The sequence below is a fragment of the Oryzias latipes genome, chromosome 15 (genome assembly GCF_053564925.1).
Source record: "Oryzias latipes strain Hd-rR chromosome 15, Olatipes_Hd-rR_3.1".
Classification (NCBI taxonomy): domain Eukaryota; kingdom Metazoa; phylum Chordata; class Actinopteri; order Beloniformes; family Adrianichthyidae; genus Oryzias; species Oryzias latipes.
In genome coordinates this window covers 18,986,839-19,000,138 of record NC_136251.1, presented here as the reverse complement: position 1 = coordinate 19,000,138, position 13,300 = coordinate 18,986,839, and the positions used below count along the sequence as shown (strand labels likewise).

Genomic DNA, 13,300 nt, shown 5'->3' with positions numbered 1-13,300 from the left:
GTGCTAAATAGCACATTATATGGGCTGTGCATACGCTGTTGTTTCTAGAGTAGTCAATCAGAACGGTCTCTGACGTCCAATCAGATCCAACCTGCTGCTCAACTTTAAGCTGCAAAAGAACACAAACACTCCTATAAATTTCCATCAGGAGGAGTAACCCACCTCTGATGTATGAAGGAGTTGAGGCAGGTGAAAATGAGCAGAGGCACCATCGCGCACAACGTCATCACATTGTTGAACTTCAGTTCCAAAAGACTTGGAGATCCGGGCTCGCCCGCGGTCTCATTGCTCATTCCGTTGGCTGTCAGGTTGCTGAAAACCGGCTCAACCTTCAATCTGTCGGTGAAGTACTAAAAAAAGATGGAAAAATGAACTTTAATTACAATGGTCCTGTCGAAAACAAAGGTCATTTCCACCATTTCTTCAACCAACAAGAACATCAGTAACAGCAGAAATGTTTTCATTTAAAACCCCAACAGGTGCTACAGAGAAATGTCACGGCTCCATCTTTGAAGTATTTGAGCAGCTTCTCTACAACGTTGTCACATGTTTGGATCATAAGTACCATACATTGGTGAAACTATGTCAAAGTCCAGCAAAACATAAAAAATATTAGTCTTTTTTAGTTTAATAAAGGTGCAGCTGAGCCTAACTAAAATAAATTTTCATATTCCCAAATTGAAAAACTATGGTTAGTGGATTAAATCCACCAAACTTGCCTGTGTTGCCGTCATGAAGAAATTCCAGGGTAAGAGAGTTCCCAGGCCCAGGATGAAGAAGATGATCCAGACCGCATTGTATCTGGGAAAGACAACAAAAGGAAATCACATCAAAGTCCAAGCGTTAAACCAACAAACATCCGCTTCTTCACCACAGCTCGCTCCTGCCTCATTATGAACACACGAGTGGGACAGCTGGGACTCCAAAACTCTGTCTGCCACAAGCAGACGTCCTTACTTGTCTCGGGGCGCGCTGATGGCCGTCATATTTCTGGGCCTCAAGCGGGTTTTTCTTCAGGATTCGTCTGGGTTCGACTCTAATCTGTAACACAGGAAGACACAATAGTTTGCTTAGCTGAGGGTTTATGAGAACTTACAGCCCTCTTTGGATGTATTTATTAAAAATACATCCAGCTAGTTTCTGCTTGAACATTTGATTGAAAAAAAAAACAACTAACCATAAATGAATTTATCAAAACTTTGTTTGTAATTCTCTTCAGGACTGTATTTAGACTTTAGAAATAAAGCCCGTTTTATCATTAGGTGTTTAGACGTGTGTTTCCACTGTTAACATATCGGGATTAAACAATTCCTGCAGCACGTTAATTACTATGTCCCAGAACAGTTGCAGATAATATTTCTGAAATCTGGGAGCTGAAACTCACACAGTCACTTTGCAATATGATTACATTCATACTTGCAGGTCATTTGGTTTTTAGTGAACATTTATTTTCTAAAGCTACACTTTTAGCCTCTTAAACAAAACAAATTTCATAGAGAAAACAAGACTGATCTTGATTAAATGAGAAACAACAAAAACTTTGTTGTTTTCTTGACAAAAGTTCATCTTCCTCAATGTTGTGTTGCAAAAATGAAATTTACGGTCATTTAAAGCCACAACAGCAGCAAATGGTGAAACACACACAACAAAAACAGGTTTCATTCTGTGGTGAAGTCACACTCTGGCATTGAAACACACGCATCGTCAGAAAACATCAGAATTTGTCCCAACTGCACTTCAAAAGCAGACTTACTCAGAGATGGAGAGCAGCCTGAGGACTTCCCGTGCGCTCCTCACATGCGCGCCGCACAAAAGGCCGAACAAGCTTCACATGGTTCATTTTATACCATCCTCTTGTCTGTTTTCTTTGACCCCACCCTTCCCGTACATCCTCCCCTTCCACACAAGCATGCACAGCATTCTTTGACGTAAAGATGCCAACAGCCACAATATGAGAAAACAAAATTCTCCTTACTACCATACAGAGAAAGAACATGATCTTCTTATCATTTGTGTATGCCAAGCTTGAATAACATTGCTTTGCTTCTTCAAATTCACACTCATTTTAGTTGATGTAGCTCTGAACTCAAAATGTTTCCACATGAGGGGATAAAGTCTGCCAGCTTTGGAACCTGACCTCCAAATAGAGGAAACACGGATACAAATTGAAAACTTTTCTGAGAAGAGTCCTGATAGAAAGCCAAACTGGTGTTGACTTTGAGATTTATTGTAAAGGAACTTTACAATGTGTTGAGAGGGTTGGGAGCTTGAGTGGTTCTAGATGGTATGGTATCTAGGGCAAATGTCCCAAGAGGGGTCACAGACAGACATGTCCAAAGGGACAAGTCAGTCTAATGCACTTGTGGATCCCTTAAAATCAAGTTCCATCATATCGACTGCTGATTAGCCAGGCTTGGGATTGGGACATGCAGGAGAGGACCTGGTGGTGGAACTGCCTCCAATGAGATCCAGCCAGACTCACCTCAAAAAAGCTAAATGGGATTGCCCACCTCCTACAAGAAGAGCTGCAAGGAGCCGGTGCTGTGTAATTTCTGTCACAGTACAAGACGGGGTGTCAGACACCAAGCCTGTTTTTTTTTTTTTAGAAACCCTACTTTATCTGCTGCTGATCACCTGGATCAGGTGTAGCCATTAAGGAGCTTCAATGGAAGGTTAGTCGGAAAACAAGCTGGACACTAGCCCTCGAGACCTGGAGTTTGACACCTGTGGCCTAATCCATGGTGATGGAAACTAACCAACAGGGCAAGGAATGTTACCTCACTGGGTGAAAAAGAGCCTGGGCTTATGAGAGAGGCTGAGTAGTACCAGCTAGTAATAGTTGAGCCTCTATGCATAGTTTGGGCTCTAAAACCCAACTCCTCGACTGGGCTTTCTTCCACTCATGCTGAGTTTGTTCAGTTTGGTCATTATGTGTCGAAGATCAATCAGGAAACGAGATGCTCGCATCCTTACAAAGTACTGGATTTTCTTGGAGTCTCGGGATAAACAGAAGTACTCTCACAGGGGTCTACTGTTCTACTAGAAGACTTCGACGTCCATGTGGGCCATGACAACACTGGAAGGTTGGGATCAGGAGGAACAGCCTTCCTGATCTGAACCCAAACTGTGTTTTTTTATTGGACTGTCACTGTTTGTCTATACTGTCCATTGGACCATTTTTAACCAAAAGGCTGTCCATTAGTGAAAGGATTGATTTTGTGGTCGGGTCATCATTTGGTCAAGTGTCCTGGACACTGGGGTGAAGGGGGGGGGGGGGGGGGGGGGGGTCAATAGCAAAGGAGAAAGCCAGACAGACTTGGCAGACCCAAATATACTGCAAATCTCTTATTCTGAAATCAAGCTAATTTAAAAAAAAAAATCACCAGACAGGAATCTGTGCTGCTTGACAGTGGAAATGCTGAACTTGATTAAGTCCTTAAACTGTTATTCTGATCAGGTTTATATTAGTTTTCACAGTATAAAAGCAAATACATTGAGCTCTGGTTTTAACACCCCTAACAGATTGAAACAAACCAAACCTGTCAAAATTCAGTCTGTGCTGAATGACATTTGGCCAAACAAATAAAATGACAAAGTGAAAACTATATGTCCTCTCTTTCGATTTTTCCCTCTGATGATAAGCAGTAGATCTTTTTACTCTGACCTGATGGGACAAACTCAAATGCAGGCACCACAGCGTGTCAGAGTTCAATCAAACTGTCTTTGCCATGTCCCACATTCCTGTCAAGTGAAGCTTCTAATGTGTCATCGGACCGAGCCAGCCTACACACACTGTGAAGATAACATGTTACACCACACAAACGCGTGTGTAAGCTTTTGTACCTCCTTAATGGGAGATAGCACTATAATATTCATTTGATCACCCTCCTATGAACGGTTTCCACGACTTAACCAAATGGTCTTTTTACAAAAACATCTGAGAAATCAAATTCTAACCTAAATAAAAATGTAGATTTGGATTTTTCTTTGTATGACTTTGTTCACAACATTTGGCCATAATCAAGACAAGGTCCTGAAAGGTAACAAATTAAAATTTTTATTTGTAACAATATAGATTGCTTGTTACTCTAGATTAACCCTTCACCTTACAATATTACTGCCACAGCATCGTAATGTTTTACATGACTTTTGTAACATTTTAAATTGATTCCATTGTAGGATAACAAAAGTGGAATATAACTGTTAAGACTTTTAGTTGAGGTCCAGATTGTGAGCCTGGTAAAACTGTGGTAAATGCTGACTTTGTCATATCTGCACAATTGTGGTCCAGTTCCATGACAAAAATGTTTCTTTTTACTTAAAATGTTTAAAAACACAAAAGAATCCTGCACACAGAGAGCATTACAGATTTGTATACCCGTTTATATAGAGATCCTCAGCATCGGTCAGTTTAGTTTTTAGAAATAAATTTAAATATATCTACTTTTAAAAAGAGAGAGAACCTGAGACCTTTATACATAAAAAAACTAAAACAGAAAAACAATATTAGCAGGCTAAAAGTGACTCTTGTTAAGCAAAAAGACACACAGCTATTGGCTTTGAGGAAGTAAAAAGACCTAGATAGATTTATTAAAAATACTAGTGATACTGTTGAAACCCACAACGTCCAGGTCTTTGGTTTAGTAACTTATGTTAGTATTAAAAAAAGCATTTCTTTGATGCTTTTTAATACCTTAAAATGTTGTTGCTTTGAATAACTTTCTATTGTGTGAAAAGTTTGCTTTTCAATGTAAGTTCTTCCACAGGTTCTATCCCAATTTGTTGTTTTCTAACACTGTGACATTATATTAAATTATATTAAAAAACAAAAAATGTGTACAAATATAGTACTTATGTGCTCTTTGTCCTGGCTTAATCAGGTCAAAGAAAAAAAAAATCACTCTGACCAACTCACTATACTGGTTGTCCAATCAAAAGAAAAATATCTGACAGAATCATACTTGTTTTCCAGGGATAACTATCGCACATTGGTTTATTTAGAGAGTAATATGTAACTGATATTGGATGTTGTGCTGGATACTTGGACTGGACTTCACATACAGTGCTGTAAAAAAGTACTTAGTTAGCACCAATTGTGCAGGTTATCCCAATAAAAAAGATGAAAGAGAGCTGTACTTTCCATCATAGGTATACCTCAACTCAACTATGAGAGATAAAATGAGAAAAAAAAAATCACATTGTCTGATTTTTAAAGAGCTTATTTGTAAATTATGGTGGACAGTAGGTATTTGGTCAACTACAAGCAAGCAAGGTTTCTGGCTCAGACAGACCTGTAACTTCTTCTGTAAAATGATCCTCTGTCCTCCACTCGTTACCTGTATTTGTTTCGCCTGTTTGAACTGGTAATCTATATAAAAGACACCTGTCCACAACCTCAAACAGTCGCACTTCAAACTCCACTATGGCCGAGACCAAAGAGCTGTCTAAGGACACCAGAGACCAAATTGTTGACCTGCACCAGACTGGGAAGACTGAATCTGCAACAGGTAAGCAGCTTGGTGTGAAGAAATCCACTGTGGGAGCATTTATTAGAAAATGGAAAACACACAAGACCACTGATCATCTCCCTCCATCTGGGGCTCACTGCAAGATCTCACCCCGTGGGGTCAAAATGATCACAAAAAACAGTGAGCAAAAATCTCGGAACCATATGAGGGGACCTAGTGAACAAATCCTGAAGTGCCAGATGTGTTCCCCTGCTAAAGCCAGTACATGTGCAGGCCTGTCTAAAGTTTGCTAGAGAGCATTCGGATGATCCAGAAGAATATTGGGAGAGTGACCTATGGTCAGATGAAACCAAAATAGAACTTTTGGGTAAGAACTCTACTTGCCGTTTTTAGAGGAGAAAGAATGTTGAGTTACGTTCAAATAACATCATACCAACTGTAAAGCATGGGGGTGGAAACATCGTGCTTTGGGTATGTTTTTCAGCAAAGGGACCAGAACGACTGATCTAAGTAAAGGAAAGAATGAATGGGGCCATGTATCATCAAATTTTGAGTGAAAACCTTCTTCCATCAGCAAGGGCATTGAAGATGAAAAGTGGCTGAGTCTTTCAGCATGACAATGATCCCAAACACACAGCCCGGGTAAAGAAGGAGTGGCTTCATAGGAAGCATTTTAAGGTCCTGGAGTGGCCTAGCCAGTCTCCAGATCTCAACCCCATAGAAAATCTTTGGAAGGAGTTGAAAGTCCATGTTGCCCAGCAACAGCCCCAAAACATCACTGCTCTAGAGGAGATCTGCAAGGAAGAATGGGCCAAAATAACAGACTACAGTTTGTGAAAAGCTTGTGAAGACTTACAGAAACCGTTTGACTGCTGTAATTGCCAACAAAGGGTCTATAACAAAGTACTGAGTTCAAATTTTGTTATTGACCAAATAATTATCATCCACTAGGGCTGCACAATATAAAGAAAACTTGCGATTTACGATGATACTGATATGACTTAAATTATACTCCAAATAACCTTCGTCTACATAGGAGGCAAACATCAAACAAAAGAGGGCTCCATTCGTTTATACAACAACATGGAGCGCTGCATTCGATTGGTCAAATGCATAAAGAAATTTATTTGATTCGTTAAATACTTCAAGCTACCATAAGATTGTTTTAGCACATTTAAGGTCATCATTTGTCACAATTTTTGCCATCTTTTGCGATATGCGTATTGCACAGATTGATATCGGGATAACAATAAATGTGTGATTTATTGTGCAGCCCTATTATCCACCATAAGTTACAAATAGGTTCTTTTAAAAATCAGACAGTCATTTTTCTGGATTTTTTTTTCTCATTTTGTCTCTCATAGTTGAGGTATACCCATGATGAAAATTATTGGCCTCTCTTATATTTTTAGTAGGAAAACTTGCACAGTTGGTGGCTAACTAAATACTTTTTTTTGAGCTATTGCAGGGTGCTGCGAGTCTTCAGCTGTGACAGTCTGATCCGGTTCTTACATTTCAGCACTGGGCTGAAGCAAACACCTGTTCAGGAAACACCAGATGAGATCTGACAACAGATTAGCCCAAGCAGAATGACACGGGTAGATAAAAGCACGTTTTTGTAAGAATAAATATATTTATCCTTAAACAGTAGTTGTGTTCTCATCCGGCGTTGATGAAAAGACGTTCCTGTGTGATTTTCTCTTGGATCTCTCACGTTCGTATCTGATATCTGGCTCACAAGATACTCTGGTTTTGTCACGCTTTCTCTAAGCATGTGTTCTCCAGCTGATCCTCTCCACATGAAGCTGTATGACCCAGCATATAGACACTGCAGAGACAAAGGGGAGCTAACCATACTGCTTTATTATATGCATTTTACCTTGATGATTTGCGAGTTTATCTTCTGTAAAAGTGCAGTTGCACAATTTGACAAAGTGGGTTAGAACTGACATTGTATTCTGGCCAATAAAGTAATAAAACATTGATAATATTTTGGAATTTAGGCTTAAGTGTCCCTCCAATTTGTATGCACCTACAACTGAATCCACATTGGTTTGACCAGTAGAGGAGCTGACACGAAAACAACAAAAAAAAATATTTTAAAACTTAGAAAGTAAATATCTTGCAATGGATGAACGTTAGTAGAAAAAGGACACCAGTTAATTTGTTCCTGTTGGTTCATTCCCACATTCCCTCACTGTAAACCTCTCCAACAGGCTTGCCTTTATTCCCAGGACGGGACGAGGAAGAGCTTGCTGTTGGTCATATGAGGAGAGGGAAGCATAACATCCTCCGCCGGGGTCACATCCCTCCGCTAAACACTTTCCAAATCGTGCTGCTAATTCCTCTAAACTGGAATGTAATCCTCAGACGTACTCAGAGGAAGTCCACAGCTTTTGGGGATCAGAACTGATAGTAAATGTTGCAATTTAGCTATTTTGGCTGTATTTTATAAATACAAATAAAAAAAAAAAACATCAAGATGCAACTTGGTATAGACTGGCTACATGGTAAGACCACATCAGGTCCGTGGCGTCACTCATTAGCATTCAGCTCTGTTTTACAAACCTCTACAAGTGCAAAAAGCTCAATTCATCAACTAGCTGGGGTCAATCTTTATACCCCTACAGAAAAGTAACACAAAATTAAAAAAGATATTCCTGTATTGGATCATTTATTTAGTATTTCCAGGCCTCTAGAGGGCGCAGTTCTTTTTCTAAGTACTTTTATGTGTTGTTATAAAATCATTGTAATCCGCCTGTAGTGAGCAACAGGAAATGAGGCAACAGGAAGTTGTCTGCTGAAAAAATGATGGAGGATGTTCATGCCAATGATTTTAGTTGTCAAATATGGCATTTCAGTGGAACTGAACATGTGTATATTTTTAGTTTTCGTATTGATTATCACAAGAGCTTGTTTCCATATGTGGGTGCATAATCTCTTTATTCATGTGTTTTTCTGTGTGCATCATTTTCAGTTTCACACTTCTGTGTATTAAATCCAGTTCAACTTAGCTGGCTGTGAATCTCAGTAAACGACACAGGTCACATTGAGTGTCACACTACAATTCCCATTCTAACAATTGAAACACTTAGTTATTGTGCTGATGTGGGAGAAAAAAGTGTAGTTCTAGTTCTGAGTGTTCAGAGGCTGCAGACAGGTCAAAGTGCTACAACAGAGTAAACATATTCAGACCAACACACTGATTAGCAAACAGTAGGGATACTGATGCATGTGCAGCCTTCATGATAAAGAAAATTAGTAAAACAAAGCCATTAACAAGATTGATGGACACGTTGATGACGAAATGGAGAGTTTCCACAAGACATTTAGCCTAATAAAAAACAATAAAGCTTGATCGCTAAACAGTACTACCTAGTAGATCTAAGATTATTATTCATTTGTTTGCATTGAAGGCATTGACAGTCCAATTTAGATTAAAAATAAAGCCTCAGTCTGACACATTCAAGCATTTCACATCCCCATCCTCACTCTGATGAGGACATTTGGTCCCATTAATATGGGACTTTGACCATGTAGCACAACAAGAAAAGAGACAACAGCCTTCAGTAAACACTTTTATCATTTAGAAAACCCTGAAAAACGGATATCTGGAAGGAATTTGCAGTGAAACATCACAGAAGTCACAAACTTTGCCCATCTTTGTTTTGAATGAACCAAAAGACAGTTTATGATGAAAACTGTGTTCTTGGTGTTTTTAACATGTGCCTGTGGCATTTTTCTGATGATGGAGGACATGTATAAAAAAAAAGGCTCAAAATTGCATTTCTGAGTATTTTGTCATTCAAATGGTTGGGAGTCAGGAGCAGATGAAAAAATGTTGGAAAAAGCTCCCTGCTCCCCTTCATGATGCATCCACTTGTAGACGAATAGATCCATGTATGTCTTCATTTTCCTCATCTGAGCAGATATCTGGCTAAAAACTGGACAGCTGGATAGCTCCAACATTGCTCCCCATTTTAGGTTTAGGTTGGGGGTGAGAGGGGCTGTAAACTAGCAGGAGAGCATGAAAACATACAGCTCTATTAAGGGTGATGCATTTGTTTTACATGAATTTATAATGATAGAACTGAAAACATCCACTGTGTTCAGTTACTTTTTATGTCATAGTTTTAATAAAATTCCACAGTTTATTTCAGAACAAAAATTTGACCAATAATTCAAAATCAAACTAAATTACGCATAAACTAAAAATCGAATTGATACAATAACTTGGCATAAATACTGAACTCTATTTCCAGTCCAATCCTTGGCCTATCAGCAGCTTCTCCTAATCTTCAACAAAAACTGCTGTTTCTTGAGCAGCCTGGTCTGAACGCTGACCTGCAGACAAGCATGTAAATATGAGCAAAGGGATCGCTGGGGGCTAAATTTAGTGCCTCATCCCAAAACGCTGCTCATGTAACACTGGCCTCACATTCCAAACTCCAGTCCTCATGATAATGTAGTCTTACATTCTGAATATCCACACTATTCAAGCATCAATAAAATGTGCACCCGCATTTTGAATGTGCATGATCTCACATGGTTGGTAGAGGTAAATTATCAGCAACAACTGGATACAACTCAACAGCAAAAACACAATAACCTGCAAAACTCCAATCAAACCTCATTTTAGGAAGGAGACACAAGGAACACAAGCACGTTACAAACACACTACACAATCAATGCAACTCGTACATGAATTTTTTTTTTTATTTGTATTAAATTTGCCAGCAGGAAAAACTGAACATACTGTACACAAATGGATAACGGGAAGCAGAGAGAACCAACAATCCCGCCCACAATTTAGAGGCAACTTTCTAATGAAGTGCCACTCTTAACCCTTGTGCTATCTTAGATGACCCCACCCCTTACATCGACGTGTTCTCCCTACCATGACAAAGGTGGATAAAGGTGGAAAGATTTCATGTAATCCATGGACACCAGTGAGGTTCACAAATCATTGAAAAATAAAGGTTCAGCGCGCTGTCTAGTGGTTCTAGATGACCCAACTCCCAATGTTAAAGTGGCTAGGATGGCACAAGGGTTGCGAAACTACGGCCCAGAAAATATTCATTCATTCATCTTCCTCCGTTTATTCCCTTTCGGGGTCACAGGGCTGCCGGAGCCTATCCTGGCCACTTGTGGGCAAAGGCACCCTGGACAGGTCGCCTGTCTGTCGCAGGGTAGAGTGTCCACAATCACACACCCACACACTCTCACATTCACACCTAGGGACAATTTAAATTAACCAATTAACCTATGAAGCATGTTTTTTGGATGGTGAGTGGAAGCCAGAGTCCCCGGAGAGAACCCACGCATGCACACGGAGAACATGGACACTCCACACAGAAAGGTATTGGTTCCGGTCCCCCAGCCGGGACTTGAACCAGGGGCCTTCTTGCTGTGAGGCAAGAGCGCTAACCACTGTACCACAGTGCAACCCTAGAAAATATTAGGTTTTTAATTTTTGCACAAAAAAGGCATAGTTAAAAAAAACCACTGGAAATGTTTTTTATAAAAATCAATAGATCAGAGTGGGCCTTCAATCCATTTTCATTCTGAACAGCTCTCTTCTGTTCTATGAGGGAACCTCAATGCAGGAAGTTTAAGTACTGCAGCGTGTGCTTTGCGTGGTTTCAGCCATATACCCTACTCTGACAGATGTGCCTGCCTTCATCATCATCTACAAAGAAGGGAAAATCAGAATGAAAATAAAAGTAAGCAACCAACCAATCAGACGTGCAGTTAGATACTGGAACCTGTGGAGGAATGGGGCGCAGCAACCGTGTTTCTTATAGAAGAGCAAAAATGTTAATCTACTCTGAAAGTGGGGCAGAGGACAAAAGACTTAGATTGTCTTCAGTGTGGCCCTCCCCCCCTTCCCCCCTCTCAACCCAAAATCCTTTCCCGCCACCCTGACAGAGCGAAAACAAAAGCCAAACAGCAGGACCTGCCAACTGCACTCATCAGTGAGCACGTCTGGATGTGAGGTGCTGGATCCCATGAGTCTTGTCAGAAGCGACCTTTGAGAGGTGTATATATATATATATATATATATATATGTATATATGTGTGTGTGTTTTTTTTTTTTTTGAAGATTAAAACTTCTTCCCTTTGAATCGTAAAGAGAATGACTCAGGCAAAGGCTGGTAAACCCCCTCCCCAAAAAAGCAGTTAAGCAGACACAATGAGTCAATCCTGCGGTCACATCAGCAGATCAATGGAAACAAAAAGCCATCACTGCTCTTGGCGTCTGTGTCACAAATGGCACCAACACGTGTTAGAGAAAACACACCATCAGAAATAGATCTACTTCTACATGAGAGACCCTGACATACATTGTATGGTTGTATGATACAACCACAGCAGAAGCACTACAGTACTTTTTGGGTATCAATTGAAAAAGGAAAATTAAAAAAATGTATAGTGCTGTCAGAGATATGCAGGCATGTCGTGTGAAGACCCACGTGTCTTCACTTCAAATGTCATGGAAGTAGTAAATATCGCTCGTGCCGTTAGTCTCGTGTTCGATCACACGGGGCAAAAATAGTATTAGCTCTTGTATCGACCGCTCATTTTTAAGTAAAAAGTGCGACTCTATGGTTCGGAAGTGTCTGAAGCACGTGTTTGAGGGGGGCAGCCTTTCCCTCGAAGCGGGGCTCTTTACGGCAGACTGAGGGTCGCGGAATCTCCCGTTACACCTCGAAAGCTGCACATTGAATTAAAAAGAAACCCACCGAGAGACGCGGTAAACCGGTGCTAAATGTGGGTTCGAGCACCAGTGAGACAAAGAAAAGAAGGCTGACAGAAGATGCAAAAACGAGTCCTTCAGAGACTCATCACAGGCAAACACAGAGCATCAGTCAGAGACAAATGAATCAACCTAATATTGTGATACATTTCACGGTAATAGAGTTCGGAATTTAATAAAAGTCTATAAACGATCACTTTTCTTTTAAGATAACACCTCCTCGTTCATTCACAACATCGTTTAGTCTATTTTCATCCAGGAATAACTTCTTACCTCCTCACGTTAGTCCAGTGTGTGGTGAAACATTCAGGGAACCTCGTAAATTGCTGCTTACACCCCCGTCATTCCCCCCCCTTTTTTTTATCTAAGCTTCAAAGAAACCTTCTTTTGGGGCATTTACTTACATTTACTTACATTTTTGGTTTAAAAAAGTAAATGCATCATAGCAGTTATATATTTTTCTTTATAAAGACTTTAATTTTTTTTAAATCGAAAAAGACTTGTGTTCGTCTGTCTATTTTACGAGTTTCTGTGAAAGTGTCGCCTGTCAGTTCCACATGTGTTTAAAGACTGCGGCTGACATGGAGATTTATACACTGCAAGCACGTTGCTTATATTTATCTAAGACATAAATCTTATGATAAAGAAAACCAAGAATTCTTGACACTATGGTTAATTTTAAAAACTGCAAATTAATTTGTTTGACTGAAGAAACTCAAGTTGGGCACAAAGGTTATCTAACTCATTCACATTACTGTATTATTAAACAGTCTATCAATGTGTTGAAAGAAAAGGCATACTATGATGAATAATAAATGATGTTTTCCAGAAAGGAAACATGACGCTTAACTTGTGATTGTTTTTTGAATTTATATTTTTACTTTATTTAGGCTCCTGCTAAAAAAAAGGGTTTGACCCGTAAATATGTTTATGTATTGTATATGCTTCTTAATATTTCCTATAATTAGTATATAGACATATGTTTTCTTTGTCCCCCCTCCCAATTGTTTCTTGGCAGTGATTCCTCTTGTTTTCCTGAACATTCGTCCAAACTAATTATTGTTTGTTTTAATAA

The 13,300-nt window shown here is 39.6% G+C and overlaps 1 protein-coding gene across 6 annotated transcripts in view; it reads right to left on the bottom strand.

Annotated features, from left to right (window-relative positions):
* The window catches only part of LOC101163194 (equilibrative nucleoside transporter 1), a 36,106-nt gene that overhangs the window by 9,469 nt on the left and 13,337 nt on the right, over positions 1–13,300 (bottom strand). For 4 of the 6 annotated variants that reach the window (XM_011484335.3, XM_011484333.4, XM_078932458.1 and 1 more), the window contains exons 2-4: positions 958–1,041; positions 720–801; positions 163–350 (exon numbers count right to left, since the gene is read on the bottom strand). In XM_011484335.3, coding sequence (XP_011482637.1) covers positions 163–350; positions 720–801; positions 958–986 — 299 coding nt within the window. In that variant the 5' untranslated portion in view covers positions 987–1,041. Of the gene's footprint in view, positions 1–162; positions 351–719; positions 802–957; positions 1,042–1,753; positions 2,089–12,498; positions 12,791–13,300 lie in introns of those variants that run through there. The other 2 variants (XM_011484334.4, XM_004077058.5) reach the window with 2 other exon arrangements.